The sequence below is a fragment of the Microtus ochrogaster genome, chromosome 1, assembly GCF_000317375.1.
Source record: "Microtus ochrogaster isolate Prairie Vole_2 chromosome 1, MicOch1.0, whole genome shotgun sequence".
Lineage (NCBI taxonomy): Eukaryota > Metazoa > Chordata > Mammalia > Rodentia > Cricetidae > Microtus > Microtus ochrogaster.
The window spans coordinates 126,429,331-126,446,755 of NC_022009.1; the positions used below are offsets into that span (position 1 = coordinate 126,429,331).

At 47.2% G+C, this 17,425-nt stretch overlaps 2 protein-coding genes across 6 annotated transcripts in view; one reads left to right on the plus strand and one right to left on the minus strand.

Annotated features, from left to right (window-relative positions):
- Lrba (LPS responsive beige-like anchor protein) overlaps window positions 1-8,840 on the plus strand; it is a 488,275-nt gene extending 479,435 nt beyond the window's left edge. Inside the window, exons 55-57 of one of the 2 annotated variants that reach the window (XM_026787115.1) lie at window positions 2,000-2,196; window positions 4,268-4,419; window positions 7,731-8,840. In XM_026787115.1, the coding sequence (XP_026642916.1) occupies window positions 2,000-2,196; window positions 4,268-4,419; window positions 7,731-7,821 (440 nt within the window). In that variant the 3' untranslated portion in view covers window positions 7,822-8,840. The remainder of the gene's footprint in view (window positions 1-1,999; window positions 2,197-4,267; window positions 4,420-7,730) is intronic. The other variant, XM_026787152.1, reaches the window with a different exon arrangement.
- Window positions 8,841-12,688: 3,848 nt separating this feature from the next.
- Window positions 12,689-17,425, minus strand: part of Dclk2 (doublecortin like kinase 2) — a 122,579-nt gene continuing 117,842 nt past the window's right edge. For 2 of the 4 annotated variants that reach the window (XM_005344177.2, XM_005344175.3), the window contains one exon: window positions 12,689-13,930. In XM_005344177.2, coding sequence (XP_005344234.1) covers window positions 13,730-13,930 — 201 coding nt within the window. In that variant the 3' untranslated portion in view covers window positions 12,689-13,729. The other 2 variants (XM_013348664.2, XM_026787294.1) reach the window with 2 other exon arrangements.

Consider the following 17,425-nt stretch of genomic DNA (forward strand, 5'->3'; position numbering starts at 1 on the left):
TCTGTCACTTGTGTATTTTAAGCTCAGAAGAATGATTATTTGAGCCACCATAGCTAACAAGGAAGAGTGAATATTAAAAACAGTGAAAAAGTAATTGACTTATTAGATCATATCTAAGCCTTAAGATTAATTATTATAGACTATCCTTGCTTGCACAGTAAAATGCTGTGCAAACAGAAATCTCTTTTAATTATTCTTTTAATTATTTTTTAATCATTCTTCTATGGTCTAAAATTTTTTGTCAAAAAAAAAAAATCCAGGCATGGCACAACCTTTAATCTAATCACCCAGGAGGCAGAGGAAAAGGAAATCTCTGTACGTTTAAGAGCAGCCTGGCCTATACAGCAAGTACCAGGACAGCCAGGGCTACATAGTAAGTCCTTGTCAAAAACAAACTCAGCCATGTATATTCATGTTCTTGTGAACCAGTTCTCAGGAGCAGGTGAACAGTGCACTTTCTAGTCCTGAGTGCCTAACCATCTTTTCTGTGCCTTGGGGAATTGCTAGTCCCCTTCTGTTGTGCCAGCTTCTAACTCTCTTTTGTTTATGTGTCACAAAATACACTCTGGGCTTCCCCTTAATGTAAGGCTTTTTAGGTATCATTTCTTCTGGACATCATCAATTTTGTTACAGCGCTTTCCTGCGTATGCCAACAGCTCCCTTTGTTCATTTTCTGGCTGCACATCTAATGTCTTGGCAGCATCCGAAGCTGACTCTGTGCTCTCTACATAAAACTCCATTTTATACTCATCTCTCTATTGAAGTTCTCATTCCAGTACCCTTTTCTGGTTATCTACTCTTAATAAAATGCCACATGGTTATCACCTTGAAACAAGGAGACGACGCAGACGCTATGTTTGCTGTCTGGGTGTGAGCTGAACAATACGTACTGGTTACAGATGTACCATGCTCACTGTGATGTGGGGGCTTCCAGCAATGCTCAGCTGCTATTAACATAAGGGTTCCTGGACTGAAGAGCTAGCTACAAGTGTGCTTTGTACAATTGCTGTGATAACTGGAATTTGAACTGTGTTGTTGTAGAGTAGTGTTACTTAGGGAGTTGTACCTAAAGTTCATATATGCTGGAACTGCAAAACTAAAGACATGACTGATATGTTGGAGAACACCAAACACGTTTAACTCTTTGGTACCCAACAAAAGCAGAGAGTCATCCCTTGCAAAGGCATTGCTGTCAGTAGCCATGTGGGCAGCAGGCAGTTATTCCATGTGGCCAAGTGTAAGGCAGGGCACAGACCCCTATGCTCTCCATCGCTCCACACCTACCACACATTTTCATTTCCTTTACTTTGCAGAAACAGAAAGGCTCTGGTGTGTGTGTGTGTCCAGGGTGCCCCTGGGGAGTTGAGAGTGGCAGAAGTCACTGCTTTCTTTAGGGACTTGAGGATATAAGATCGCTCCATTTAATAGTGGCTGAAGGAACTCAATGTGGATTTGGAGCTTGGAAGATGTTACCAGGGCCTCCATTCAGGAGTGAAGCTGTAAGCAGTGGGAAGGAAGCTGCCCTGGTCGGCTGACTCAACACAGTCTGCTCTGTCTGGGCTGGGTGCTGAGGAAGGGATCCCATGTGCCTGGTGGCAGCAGCATTTGCCTCCCAACCTCCCATAAAGCTGCTCTAGCATCAGAAACTCTTCCTTCTGGAGTTCTTCTAGCTTCTCCCGACTCATGTCGTTACGAATTTATAAACTTCCTGTCTCTGAGGGGGAGTGAGCATGTGCATCTTGGCTTCTCACGACCCCAGGGGAAAGCAAGAGCTGGCAAACAAAGACAGGATTTTGCGAAGTAGCTGACAATGACAACTTTCTGAGGGCTGTGTACAGCTGTACCATGGCACCACAGCCCAGCTAATCTGTCTAGTTTCCCTCCATTCACCGATACTGGGGATTGAACCCAGGGCCTCATGCTTACCACTCCCGCAGAGCTACACCACCCACCATGTCTGTTTTCATTACATCGTTTTTCTTCTTGTTCCTCTTCTCAGAAGGGCCATGTCTCATACATTCCATGAATGGAGACTTGCTAAGGACTTTAGAGGGTCCTGAAAACTGCCTGAAACCAAAACTAATCCAAGCGTCAAGAGAGGGTCACTGTGTCATCTTCTATGAAAACGGCTGCTTCTGCACCTTCAGTGTGAACGGGAAGCTACAGGCCACCGTGGAGACTGATGATCACATAAGGGTGAGTGCCACAGGCTCTGCAGATTCCCAACTTTACTGGGAAGCTTGACTGGTAAGGGGGACAGATCACTGAAGAAACCTGGTTTTGAATAGCTGGGCACCTCTTTCCCATGCCAAAGGGTCATTAGATATCACTCAGAGGATAGGGTCATGGATATGGTCAGCTGTGGGACACCAGTCAGTGGCCACTCCTTGGAGATGGCCACAGTGCAGCTAGTGGCCATCAGCTTGTGAAGGGAGCCCAGTGGCTTTCAGTAGTCCCACAGTTTGTTTCTTTTCTCTAAGACTTACTGTGCACCAAAGCGAAACTCAACTCTACCTAAAGCTGGTTTCCCGTCACATCTGAAGATTGTACATCCTCTAGGTCTGCAGCTGATGGCTGCCTTGACATGCTGGAGAGCTGGGCACATGACAGGAACCACTTCCCCTCTGTATGGAGTGTTAATCTAGTGCACAGCCCAGGTCCTGCTTTGCTTCCAACACCTTAGAGGTCGGGGAAAAGAGCCAGGGTGTTCTTTGAGGGGTTATTTTTCAAGGTCCCTTCCTTCTCACCTCCAGGGAAAGCTGGGGTGTTCTGTCATTTTCTAAAACGGGAATAGAGGTGCATGTAACCCATGTACAAGGTCACTTCTCCCCTCTCACTTGCTGGTTGACTGAGTTTCCTCCACCTCAGACGCATGTGCTCAGGCAAACTCACTCTGCTTTTATTTCTCCCTTATTTCCCATCATCTGCCGTTTAAGCCAAGTGCACATCAGCGGCTTCTCCCTCCTCCTTTCTTTACAATAATAATGTTGATAATCTGTCATTGTGAGCTGCGATTATATTGTCAGCTACACTAATAAATCTGTAAAAATAATTTGAAGCCATTCACTAGCTGGAACAGTTTCCATGGTGTTCAGTTAGACCAGAGGCTCTGGGAAGAGCCTCGAGGCAGCAGCAGGGGGGGGCTCCTGTGGACTGTTCACATCACTGGCTCCCCTGTACCCTGAAGCCATCGTTTTTTCCCCTGTGAAACTCCCTACTGGATTTTAGGCCTAAACAATCCATTGCGTTTCCCCAGCATGCCTGCACTTTATCATTCTAACTTGTAAGTGGCAACCATGTGATTGAAGCGAGCTAGCCTAAAAGGAGCACTCTGTCCCAGGCTCCAGAGAGAGACACTTTACCAGCTCACTGCCTCAGGAGGAAAGTAAGGGAACTGTGGACTGGAACCCCAGATCTCCAGAAAGAAAAAGTCAGTCACCAGCACAGACCAAAACCAGGCAGCATGGCCACCTGAGTGCTAATCAAGGTTTCCCACCTGCCTTTGCTTTGATGTCATTTTGCTCACCGGCACTTTGGTTTAAAGATACCACTGTGCATTGGCTGCACACTGTGCAGGTGTTGTAAAATGAAGAACTTGAATTTAAGCAGGCAGTTCCTACAGCAAGCCTACATCATAAAGTCTAGCCACCACTTCCCCCGAGAGAACTCCTTTTCTCTTTTCCCCAGACTGTTTTAAGATGTGGGCATCCCCAGCAGATTGCTGTGGCCTGTGGATGTCCGCAAGCACTGGTGTAGCCACAGCAGCCTCCAAAACACCAGGGCTGAGTTAGAGCATCCCCAGGGCCACTTCACGTCTCTAGCACAGTAGACCTGGATGCTGAAGAGAGGGCTGAATAAGAGCTGGTGAGTGGACAACAGGGTAGCCTGGGGCCTAACTCCCCAGGAAGTGTTGGCTCTCAGTGGCATTTCCCCCACTACCTTCAAAACCCAGCAGGCCTAGGGAAGGTACAGCATCTGCCAGTGCCACCCCCTCGGGCCAGGCCAGAGAAGGCAGTAGCCCCCATACAGGATGGGCATGCTTCCAGGGAGCATCTCCATGTGCTGGTTCTACCCACAACACTATAGCATTTCCTAATCATGTCCATTTGACCTCTGACCAATGGCAGCCCTTCCATAATTCAGGGTCCCAAGAACCACGGATTGCTTCAATGCCCCTGCCACCTTCCCAGCCCAGACCTGGGCTGCTGTAGCAGTCACAGCTAGGCCCACTGCCTTAGAGCCATGACGGACTGTTGCTGTCTCACAGGCCATACAGCTGAGCAGAGATGGGCAGTACCTGCTCACAGGAGGAGACAATGGCGTGGTGATCGTGCGGCAGGTGTCTGACCTCAAGCAGCTCTTTGCCTACCCAGGCTGCGATGCTGGGATCCGAGCCATGGCCCTCTCTTTCGACCAGAGGTAGGTAACAGCGGAATCCCGATCTACCATGGGACCACTGAACACTGACAGGTGTGGAACTGTGGAGTCCTGGGGTCATCTGCACAATCCAAAGAGCTAACAATGCACGAGTGTCCAAGCACACTTTACAGTCTAAGTTACTAACGGCTCTTAGATGAGACGGGGCTCCTAAAAATAGGATTTAAGCCACAAATGTTCAGAACTGCCAAAAAGCTTGTCGAATATTTATGTGGTGTGTGTACATGTAGTGTGTTCACCTGTGTAGAGCTTGCCAGTCGCCTATGCCAGCCCTGGCCTGCTCTGGGGGTCACACTCTGCCTCTTGAACGCTGAATAGAAGTGCTGGGGATCCGAACTCTGGTCCTCACACTTGCCCCCCGACCAAGCACTTGCCTCACCTAGCCCCAGTTTTTTTTTTCAAGTAGTTTTTTTCAAGAACTGTACATATGGTGTATGTAAAATACCTCTTATCTTCACCTCTGGAGAGATCTGACTTAATGTCCTCAAACCTCCCAAGTTGTAAATCTGAGAAGGATGCTGTTTATCTAGCAACTTACCCTTAAAATTCAGCCATTTCTTTTAGCTTCCAATTTTTGTTATAGCAGCATATGCATAAAACTTCCCACCTGAATCTCTTCTGATGTACCGTTTTGTGACATAGACCACTCAGCATGTTCCCACCTGAAACACTTCTGGTGTACTGTTTCGTGGCATAGAGCACACTCAGCATGTTGCAGCCGCCATCACTGTGCCTCTGTAGTCTACAGAACTTCCCATCATTCCAGAGTACCCATTCACCTAGTTCCACCTCCCCTGCTTTTGCCCCAGCCCCTGCTCACATCACCCTGCTTTATCTGTGAGTCTGCCCTTTCCAGGCGCCTCCTGTACACAGAAACTGACAGGGTCTTTTTATAGCTGCCTTGTTTCACTTGGCAAGTTTTCAAGGTTCCATGTTCTATGTCAGAATCCTGATTTTTTTCTTAGATTGTTATGTGCATATTTTGTTTGTGTGTCTATCCATCCATGTATGGGCTCCGTGGCTTGTTTTTATGCATGTATGGTCTGGTGTCAACAGTGGTGTACAAATGCCCACTTAGTCCCTCTGGGTCTATACGCAGGAGTGGAATTGAGGGTTATATGGTAATTCTGCTACTGATATCTTGGAAGATTCCTGAACTGCTCTACAGTTTCACACTCTGACCTTGCACATGTCCCCATGTCTGTCCAGTGGGCTGTGATGCTCTCACGAATTTCAGGAACAATTTTTTGCCTTCTGTTGTTTGTGCTTTTGCTATCTCTTAGGAAACCACCACAAATATCAGTCATGAATGCTTCCTGTTTTCTTCTAGCTTCATTGTTAAGGTTTGTCTTATTCTCTGTTAGTTTCACTTATGGTGGGGCACTGTGATCTGCACACACCTGTCCCTTCCCTGGGGATGGTCGGATCTTGCCAGGAGCCAGTTGATATCTCCCTTGCTCCTTCTGTGTCACTACAGCACTACTCTGTACTAAGTTTTTAAAAAGAGTCCTCTAAATTTTCCCCCTTTTCTGAAATTTTCTTAGCCATGGAATAATACTGGTGTGTAATATTGTTTAGTGTTGTCTGTTTTTGGCTTTGGTATCAGCAAAATGGTAAATACCAGAAGTGTTCCTTCCCGCTTAATTTTTTTGGAGGAATTTGGAAACAATTGTGATGATTTTAAATTTGTAGTAGGATCACTCCACCATGTGGCCTACAGCTTTCCTTTACTAAGTGAGCATCTTTCAACCTTATCTGAGCTACAGAATTTGCTGGGTGCACAATTGTTCATAATCTCTCGTTACCTTTAGCTGAATTTGTATCAGTTCTGCAGATCTCTTGAGTCCTAGTTTGATTTCTTGCTATTTTCTTAAAATGTTCTAGCTTTGGGTTTAGTTTACTCTTTTTCTAGGTCATTAGGGTCTAAAGTTAGGTCAGTAATATTTTTTGCTTTCTAATGTGTTTGTACCTACACCCCTTCCTCTCCTCTCTGCCCTTGCTGCCCTGTGTTAGTGTGGTTTCTGTTTTTTTTTTTTCTTAGATAAAATTGTTACTGTTCATGTATATGTATTTTACAATTTTCATTTTGTTACTCACTTCTGGTTGTTATGAGTATAAAAGACACTTTGCATGATTTCACATTAAATCTTGATCCATGCTTTATTCCAGAAATTGTTCCATGTGCATTGGCGAAACAAAAGTGTATTTTGCTTTTGTTGGCTTTGTGTTCAGTCTGTGTGGCTTGTGGTATTTTGAGGTTCTTATCCATTTATCTGGTTATTCTTTATGTTTTCAGTGTAGGGTATTAAAGCCTGCAACTGGCTGGCTGATCATGTATTTCTCCCTTCCCTGCAACTGGCTGGCTGATCATGTATTTCTCCATTCCCTCTTGTGTAACATCATTCTTGGGGCTCAGATGCTTAGTGTGTTATAGTAAATATAGTAACATATATAACATATAGTAACATATAGCATTGTCTCTTGTCATGGTGCTTTTGTCTTAAGGCCTCCTGACATCAGGGCCTCTTAAACTCGCTTACTATTACTGCTTGTTTGTTCAATCCATTTGTTTTTCTAAAATGAATGTCCTGTGTAGCACATATACTTGGGTTATCTCTTTTAATCCATTTAGCCGGTTTAATCCATCTCTTTACGTGTAATGACTGGCTGTAGAATTTGTTATTTGCTGATTGGTTCGGTTTGCTGAAAGTTTGCCCCTCATTTTCCCTTCTGTAGTGATAGATTGTAATTTCCAATTTCAGTAAGAATTACAGGAAGGCACTGAATGTAATGTGCTAAGAACTGGCCCTGACCAAACTCTGCAGGGAAAGGGCTCAAGTAGCAGAACCACCTCTGGCTGCTCTACATCTGTCCCTGCACCACCTTCTCAGGACAGGGGGGCCAGCAGCTCCTGTCTCAGCAATCACCACGTCAGGTCACTGGGTTAAAAGGAACAGGTGCTTACCCAGAGGTTAGGGTTCCCGCCCCCCAAATTGGGCAGCGATCCGCTTACTCTTAAATTCTGGGTTGTTAGAAGCACTAGCTCTGGTCCTGGAATGTGCGTGCTCCCTCCAGTGGCAACTGCTCTCTGCAGGTTTTCCTTCTGATTACGCAGGAAGCGTGGTTTCCAGCTCTGTGGAAATGATCTGGCTCACAGTTCAGGACAGTCTCTGCATACTACAACGGTATCTACCCTTTCACAGAGCAGTGCCCCATACACCGAGGTTACTTTGTCTACATTTCAGTCACAGCAGAAAATACAGCCCTGTGACCCCATTTCCATCCTCCCCCAGGTGCATCATTTCCGGCATGGCTTCAGGAAGCATTGTTCTGTTTTACAACGACTTTAACCGCTGGCATCATGAGTACCAAACCCGATACTGATGGAGAAAAATGCACCTTGGTCCTGTTACAGGTGATCAAGGAAGAACTCTGAACATCATTCTATAGAAATAGCTATCACATCTGAATGTAACTTAAATTTGCTTGAACAAGCAAAATATTTTTAAAAGTTAATTGCTATTTTTGTAGACTTTGCTTGACATTTTGGGGGGTGGGAAACAGCAAAGCAGAAAACTGGCTGCTGGTTTCTGTAGTTTAAGAAAAATCTATATTTTTAGTCATAATGAAAAGTCTATTTTCACCAATTATGGATTCAGATGGTGGAGCCACAATCCCACCAACGCTAATGATGTTGTGGAAACCATTTCCCATTTATCTGTAATCTTGAGAAATATGATTTTAGCAATAGGGAAATGGGTTCTGATGCTGGGACAGGGAGTTTTCTGTACTGGTGTCCTGTATTTTTCTAGACAATTGTGCTTCTTCAGTGCTGAAATTTCTAGGATTTTAATAGTAATGTTTAAATTATGACAAATGTAATTTAAAACTTCTCAGTGAATTATTTCTATATTCTTCTTCAAGCATGTGTTAGACCTAGAAAATTATGGTTTGGGGAAGGCTATTTTATTTTACTGTGTGGTAAACAGCAACGATCTAAGTTATAGCAATCATAAAATATTCACTGCTTCTTCCTGGCCTGGCGTCCTCATGGCACAAGGTGAAAGAATGGAAACCATCTTGGGCTTACAACCAGTTTTCTGAGTAAGTACCAAAGCCTGCCCGAGGTTAGTGTCCTGCAGTGAGGCAAAGCCAGGTGGGGCCACTCCCTCACGACCTCGACCCCCACCTTCCTGGCACGAGATCAGGGGCTGCCAGGGACTGTGCTATCCTCTATTTGTTATGAGACTATCTCTACCTTCCTTTTGATTAGCAATTTATACTAAGAAACAATGTTATTTTGGTGTCATATAATTCTACTTTTTTCTAGTAGATTGCTGTATGGAATTCTGTGAAAATATTTGAGAAAAGGTCTGTATTACATAAATAAATTCTTTGTATGTTGTGAACTTTAAGTTGAAACTGAATTCTGTCTTTGCTTCTTGTACAGTTTCCCTGAACTTCTCTTCCCCCTGTACATTTTGATGCCCTCTTAAAGCAAAGATCTAGAAAAAATTTCAGTTTGACAAAAAAAAACAAAAGACAAACTTGTGCTTAAGTTGTTGGAAACGTCATTTTCACCTAACATGGACAGGATAGCTATTCACAAAGAAAATGCCACAGTGGTTCAACTGCTAGTGTTTTGAGTAGTAACCAACTAAAGAGACTCCCCTGACAAAAAAACAAGAACACTGTCTCGTGCCAAATCTCTGTGTCTTACTGGGGCTTCCACAACCAAACAAAGGCCCCTGAGACTCACCAGCATCTCACAAACCATGAAGAAAAACTATAATAAATAGCAAACACGGGAGCGGGAAATGCTGAGTTACCAGCTAGAGGTTAACAGCAGTGAGCATTCACTTTGGAAATAAAGGAGTAAGGTAGAAGAAAAGCAACTGCATCGTGTCCAGCAGGACATGGCCTCCTGGAACCAGGCAGTGGTGGCAGCACACACCTTTAATCTCAGCACTCGGGAGGCTGAGGGAGGCAGATCTCTGTGAGTTCGAGGCCAGCCTGGTCTACAGAGCTAGTTCCAGGACAAGCTCCAAAAACTACAGAGAAACCCTGTCTTGAAAAACAAACAAATTTTTTCTTGGTTCCTGTAAGCATAAAATCATTATTTAAAAACTCAGAGCTAGCCATGCATCATGCCCGTGGAAGCAGGCAGATTTCTGAGTGCCAGTACTACACATAAAAACCTTGTCTCAAAAATAAGTTAAAACCCCAAACTAAACTGAAATCTGAGGCCACTCTTGCTATGTTGCTGAGACTACTGTCGAGCTCCTGGGTTTGTACTGGGGCTGTAGGTGTCTGCCACCTTACGAGCGTCTTCACAGTGATCCTCACCCTGCCCCTGGCTCCCACAAACCAGAAATGCAGCACATCAGGCTCTTGTCTTGAACAACACAGGGTGTCTTGGCTTTCGGGCAGGCCACATCCTCTGAAACAGATAGTCTCGCTTCTCCGGTCAGGGAAGATGACACCCCAGAAGCCACTTCCAGTCTTCATGATCACATGTGTGCAACATGAAGCAGATCCTTGCCCAAACTAAGCTTCTGAGCAGTTGGACAGGGCCTGCAGGAAGAGGCGGCTGCCCCACAGCTTGGACTTGGAGCACTTTAACCCAGATTCAGCTTTTGCCTCCACAGGCTGCCAATCAAGCTTCCCAGATCAGTCCATGCAGATGAAGACATCTTGACTGACCGCTGTCCCACGGGAGGCCTGCGAAGCAAAGGCCCAGCCCCACCACCAAGAAAGGGCTCCTGTTTAAGCGCATGGCAAAGGTGAGGGCCTCCATGTTTTGCTTCCCCTTGGATATGCAGTGCTCCAGTAAGGTAGAAAACACGGCGCACCGTGTACCTGTGTGACTGTGACCTGCCATCTAGGCACTTCCAGGAGTCTGAACCCTTCAGGAAGCAGGTCTTGATCTCCACACTGGAATCCGACTCATTTGTAGTTCTTATGCATCAACTTCAGACTCAAATCCAGGGAAAAAACACGTCTGAAGCCTGCAAAGAACAGTTCCTGTAGCAGCAGGACACCAAGCTGTGTGCCTTGAGTTCTAGCACCTCAGGGTTTGTCTGATTTTCCTAGCAATCCTTGGGTGCCGAAGCCTCGGAGCCCTCACATGCTCTCATCTGCAGAAGTGCCCTGACCTCCCAAGGCCCTGCACACTTTACCGGGGTGGCAGGTGAAGATTACTCGGTAAGCAGCAGCCGGTGCCATGCCTAGGACAGTCACAGAGTTAGGAGTACACATTTAATTTCACATCACAGAGCTTTAACCTCCTGCCGTTACTTCCCATGAACCTGTTTCACTTAAAATGACAGGGCCCTTTTACCTGCCACGCACATCATGTGCCAACAAAAATGGATTCACCTAGAACTAATATTAAGAGCCATGATGTATCTGAACTGTAGTGTGGCAACTGTGACTGTACACACTCTAGACCTCAGACTCACACCACACAAGAAGGTGAAGTATCACCCAGTTCTTAGTGATGCTGACTACATGCTGAAATAATACTTTGGACATGTTTAGATGTTAGGGTAAATAAGATATGCCACAAGATGTACTTTACCTGTTCCTTTTAAATGTTTTAATGTTAACACAAGTGGTAAGTATTATATATTTCCACGGGATGGTAAACTGCTGTAGCATTTTCCACAAGACATGAATCAGTCCCCCCCCTTTTTTTTTTCAATATGGTTACTCCACCCCACACTGTCCCATCTCCTAAGTCACATATTACCATCTTAGCCACGATGAGATTCTGGGAGTTTTACCAAAGGCATTTAATGAATACATGGAACAAACACATTTCTATGCCCACCACCTTTTGCAAAAGGAGGCAGAGACAGAAAGGGGCGGGAGACCCCTCAGCTGTGGAGGACCCCAGGCACCCACTTCCCACGGTGTCTGTCCACCTGTACTCTCTGCCATATCCCACGTTTAAGTCTCTTCACACCGATCCCTCCGCGGGGAGAATGAGTCTGAACAGGATCTGAGCAGCCACAAACAAAGTACCTGTATTTAATTTGGAGCTTGAGAATAGAATCACAGCTTCTAAGTGTTTGCGCAGCAAATGGACAGAGGAACCGTGTCTCAAACCTTTGTGCGGGATTCTCCAGCTTCACCGCCTGGATGGACACCACCCCGCAGTGGGGCACAGCCGCAGGCATCCACCCCTCTGGCTAGCCAGGACCGCCTAGGGGCTTGTTCCTTTACCTCTTGTTCTCTGTTCCGGAGGGAAAGACTGTGAGGCTTCACCACCTGTCGCCTCCCACAGGACGGTCAGAAGGACACATGCTGACACGGTGAGCACTGCCCTGGCTCACAGTCTCTAGCTCGCATTAGGAGCACTGCAGCTGAGAGGGAGGCAGCTGTGGTGTGAGCACAGACACCCTGTCCCACCCTCTCCCGTCTCCTCCTTCTGCATCAACTCTTCCCCTCTGAAAATGACACAGCCACAGGCTATGGTGCTGGAGAGATGGCTCAGAGGTTAAAAGCATTTACTGTTCTTCCAGAGGGCCAGATGTTGATTCCCAGCACCCATGTCTAGCAGCTCACAACTGTCCAGATTCGCTGCTTTCCTCTGGACTCCCATGGACAATGCATTTGCATCCGCACAGACAGGCATACACATAATCTAGAATAAATCTGTTTTTAAAGCTCGCTTTTTAACCAGTTAGTAGAGAGACGCATGAAGTGTTCTAACCCCGCACCTCACAGTGCTTCTGATCACTTCTTCCTCCTGTGTCTGCTACAGCTCCAGGCTGGGTGGGACCCAAGGTCAGCAGGTCAGCTGTCTCATTCCCTCAGCAGTGTGAATGGAGAGATGCAGAGCCTGGCCAAGGGTTTCAAGCTGACATTTGTAAAGCTCCAAGGAGATGACAGACAGATGAGCAGAGTCATAAGCAGAAAGCAGAACTTAACAAGAAAACCTGGAACTTACAGGTCAGAGAAAAGCAGAGTCCCAGCCAGGGCTAGCATGGGAAGGGCTCTTCCAGCCCACTTTCTATCAGCCCCAGCTTTCCCATTATTGTCCCTAGCTCCTCTCTAAACAACTTGCTTATTTTGGTGTTTTGGTCACGAGTCCCAGCACCTGTGATCACATACACTTCAGCCAAGGCAAAGATCTGTACACTCTTCTGGTAGCAGCCCCAGACACTGGCCCCTAAGGGCCTACACCAAGGAGAGGTGCCATGCACTTTCTGAAACAACCACACAAAACCTCTGCCCACCCCATGGCTTTCCGAAGAGGGAAGGATTTATTGCAGGTTGGGGAGACTTGGAGAATAACAACAAGAGTGAACTGTAGGGCCCACCCATTTAGAAGACAAGCAGGTAAAACAAATACACAGTTATATACAATTATTAAAAAGAGTAGGGCGATGGAAAAAAGGAAAAACTGCCAGCAGCCTTCCGGAGGGTTGGTCACAGGACATTCAAGGAGCACCATGCACCCCAGTCCCCGCTGGGTCTCAGCAGACCTGCCTGGCATTCTGCTGCTCTTGCTCTCAGAGGCGGAGGAAGCCCCAGCGATGATGCAGCCGAGCTGATCCTGCTCTGCCAAGAGCTGCCGCACATCCCACTGAAAAGCCACAGGCCACCTTCATGAGTATTTCTTAGTACACATAGGGAAAGTTAGGGGAAACTGAGGGCATGTAGGTCTGTAAGCCCTTCACCCCAGTCAGAGGGGAGCTGCTTTCTGGGGCATCAGAGTGCATTCCCTAAGTCAGGAGTGCCTCTCGGGTACTCATTTCTTCTGTTCAGAAGCCGGGAGCCTCAGGCCCCCTAATGAAGAGGAAGAGGCCATGTTGCCTCTCACAGGACACAAACAACCACAGCTGTGTCCCCGAGGAGGGAGCGCTTGGAGAATCCTTCAATAGGAGAATCTTCGTTCATCCAGTGAATTTCTATAAAAAGAATGTAATTCCAGATAAAAGTTGCACATTTGCTGGGTAAAGCAGCCAACTGTCTACTCAACTAGAAACATGGATGATTTAAAATAAGTCTGTTGCGGCCCGCTCCTATTACAACATAAGTCGCTCATTTTAAATATGTCTCCAAAACTGACATGGCTCGACATGGCCAGGAACTCGATCGGGCAGAGCCCCAAGTAAATGAGACCATGCTGAATACTGGCTCCCGATGCCCCAGTCCTGTTCCTGGCTAGTGACAGAACATGCCAGCAATCTGTCAAAGCAGCAGTCAGGAGAGACAGGCTCTTTCAGAAAGGAGCCGGTGAGGCCTGGTGGAAGAGCGCAGCGTGGGCCTGTCTACACAGAGTTCAGTCTCGGTGGCGGCGCCAGGTCCCTGCCAGATCACAGCCAGAGGTGGCTGGGGGACGAGAGGGCTTGGGAGACTCCGGTGGGGGAGGGGCCTCCTGGCCTGAGGAAGGGACTGGCGAGCTCTGCTCCCTCGCGGGTCTGCTGCTGTCTTGACAGTGCTTGCTGCAGAAAATCTGCCCCTCTTTATCTAGAGCCGTGTTCTGGGGAGAGAGCAGCAGAGATAACACATGACCCAGGCTGGGCTCCATAACACGGGCAGGACCAGAAAGCAGAACTCGGCATGCACAGGACACAGAACAGAAGAGGAGGAATACACCAGGCCTTAAGTCTAATGGGAACTGAGCCTCACTCCCACCCCCACCCCACCCCAGCTGCCCTTCGCCTCTGCCCTTATCACGACCTTGCTGGTAGCTGGACACTGGCCTGCAGGAGGTGGCCTCAAGGGTCCTGGCTGTGAGCTGCAGCTGATTCTGTCTTGCCCACACCCATACCCAGGAGTCTCTGCCAGCTGCTGTAGTACACTTATGACAGGAAGTTCTTGTCAGATATATGGCCCTTACATGTCAGAAATAAATATCTTTACAACCACCAGGCATCTGTAATATGCCCAGGAATCCACTGGGGATCCTCCATGGTATCTTTGACTGCCTCTCTCCCTATGAAGGGGCCTGCACCTGCTGGCTCATCCACTAACCCTCTCAAGGGATGGGAGGCTCCACGAGGAAAACACTACCTTCTGAACCATCCTGGGGATACCCAGTCTTCTTTGCCTCACTAGAGAACTGTGGGCCCTAGGAGCCAGCAACTGCCATGTTACTGTGTTTACTAAAGGTGGAGAGACTGCAGGTGGTCTTGGGTACCATCCTCATCTGTAAGATGAAAGGGCAGGTAGGCAGGGAAATGTACAACAACACATTTTTTTTTTTAAAGTGGGAGGGGGATGGAGAACAGAGCAAGTGGCAAGGCTCTGGGCTGGGTCCCTCACGGCTCCTGCCAACCTCAAGCTGAGCCATCACTACCTTCCGAGGACTGTGTCAGTTAACTGGGTAAGTGGGTAAAGTCTGGCCTAGAACTTAGCTCCTGAGCTGCTGGGACCAGGCTGGCCACTCCGCCCCACCAGCACCTACCAGAAAGGCAGTGCTTAACTTCTATCACACTTTCTCCTGGCTGGAAGAAAGTCACAACCCCTAGCTATTTCTCCTCTTCTCTTCTGGCCGAGAGAACATGAGCGTGCAGGCAGAGGGAAGCTGGCGGTGCAGTGAGTACATACCATGGCCTTGGACCTAGGCAGGGGAAGCAATGCAGCAGCGGGAGAGGCAAGAAGGGAGAGAAGCAGGGACAGAAACTAGACTTACTTTCAACAAAAGCAACACGATTCAAATCCCTACCATCACCCCAATGTTCCTGAAAGCAAGCTTTGCGCCCCCTGGGGTGGAAAGAGTGCACTCTGTCTGACTTCTCTCCCTCTGCGAGACCGTGGTAGGAGGTGTCTTGTTATTCCCTTCTCTGCCACAAGATGGCCCCTTCTGTTCTCTGAGGCTTTGTCCCTCACTTGGACAAAGAAGCCACCTCCCACTGTCCTTCATCAGTGTGCTGAGGACTGTCAGCGCCATTGGCCTCTCTGAGTCTCTCTCCAGTACGATCTTGTTCTTATCCTGCAGGCTGGCTGACACACACTGCCTTACTGATAAACGCAGCTCGACAGCACAAAAACCTCATGAAGACACTCATCCCGGCTTCACCTATGTAAACAGCAGCAGGGCACAGAATGTCTGCACCCCACTCTGAGCAGGAAAGCAGACTGACAGGCTGAGAAGGCTAACACAAAGCTCCCCAAAGCGTGCTGGGCTGGGCTGGCCAGAAGGAAGTCAGTGGTTCAGAGGACCCATTCCAGCAGGAAGCTGAGGGTCAAAAGTCTGAGACAAGCATGCAGCTGGAAGAGGGGCTCAGAATTAGGTGTGGCTCCCAAGAGCACAGAGTTGAATACCAGGATCTGCTTCGGGAATTCCCACAGCCTCAACTGGGGAAAGAATGGAACTCTGTGAGGTGTCTCTCAGACTGTCAAATCAAACTGTCAAATGAAATGTAGACAAAACATCAACTTTGGTTTCTTTCTCTTTTATGATCAGTCCCTACCTTCTCATATTTTTCGCTGGAACTTCGGGTACCTACTTTGGGGAGAATGCTGGGGTGACAAGAAGGCCCCCCTCTTTAAGTTATGCACAGAGGTCATTAACAATTCAGCCATAAAACACCGCTCTTCTGCTACTGAGACTACATATTCAGTGATGGCAAATTAATGCCAGAGACAGGCATTCTCTGGTAGTTTAAATATAAAAATAATTTAACTGTCCTCAGGGATGCCTCAAGGTACAGTCATTCTATGATGGAGAGCCCAGATGTGACACACACGCCCTACCCTGCAACCACACCTAGGCCCAGGCCCAGCCCTGACTGGGGGAAGGACAAACAAGAAGCCTTCAGCTACTTTTGAGAACAAGTCAAATTTGGCAGGCTGGCTTTTGAACCACTGAGAACAGAGGCTGCCAGAAAAAAAAAAAAAATCCCAGCAATATCTCCAGTAGACTCTGAATGCAATGATACCATCACCAGCTCCTCGGTGCTCACAATCTGCAGAGAACCTGGTTTAGCTGGATGTCTCCAGCATGCGCCAAGTAGCTCCTGCACATACATCATACACAACTGTTATACAGTCACCTTCCCAGGGTTGTTCTTTCACAGGACACCCCATTACAGCCTGAGGGTTTGACATCTGACTAACTCCATTAGCAAGAGGGAAACTGCTATCTGCAAGTGCTGAGACGGTCTCTGCATTATCATCCAAAACACAGCTTACACTTAGCCCTAGGGAGGACTGTCACTCATTCTAGAACCTCAACTGAGCTTCAGTGGTCAGAAGGCAGCCCTAGGGAGGTCTGTCAATCATTCTAGAACCTCAACTGAGCGTCAGTGGTCAGAAGGCAGCCCTAGGGAGGTCTGTCAATCATTCTAGAACCTCAACTGAGCGTCAGTGGTCAGAAGGCAGGGCCCAGGCCTATGGCCATTGATTCGAGTGACCCACTGTATAAATTTTCCTACAGGGCTGCAAGGTTTACACATCTTAGAAGATTAGAAAGCTAATTAACATATGATATGAAATTTTGATTCCAACAAATTCTCTTAAAGATTCTCTACCATATGCTGAAATTGTTTATTTTGGGAGATCGTTGGGGCCTACATGCTAAGATCACACACACTGGGCACCACTAACTGCACCCCTAGCACAAATGCTGACTCTGAATGGTTTTCTTTTTCCATTTACACAGAAGCTGCCTACAACACCATGCATGGCACAGATGCACACTGATTCTGCTCATGGGGTAGGACTCAAAATACAATCCCTGGGAAGGGTCCTCCTGTTGCCAGCTCATCAGTGATGGTTTTTTTCAACTCAGTGAAGCCAGAATTCTGTGACATCTCAGACTTTCTCAGGTTATCAGTAAAACATTGCTACAGTGGAAAGAAAAACTGTAACTCCACTCTTTCCGTCCTGCAAGATGGCACAAAGTCCAGTTTGTAGACTTGAGCTATGCGCACAATTCCCAGCATGGTGCATAGGAAGCTACAAGGACAATGGAAGGGGCCTACCAAATGAACTTAGTCTCCTTGGAGGAAAGGAACGGCATGTAGGAGGT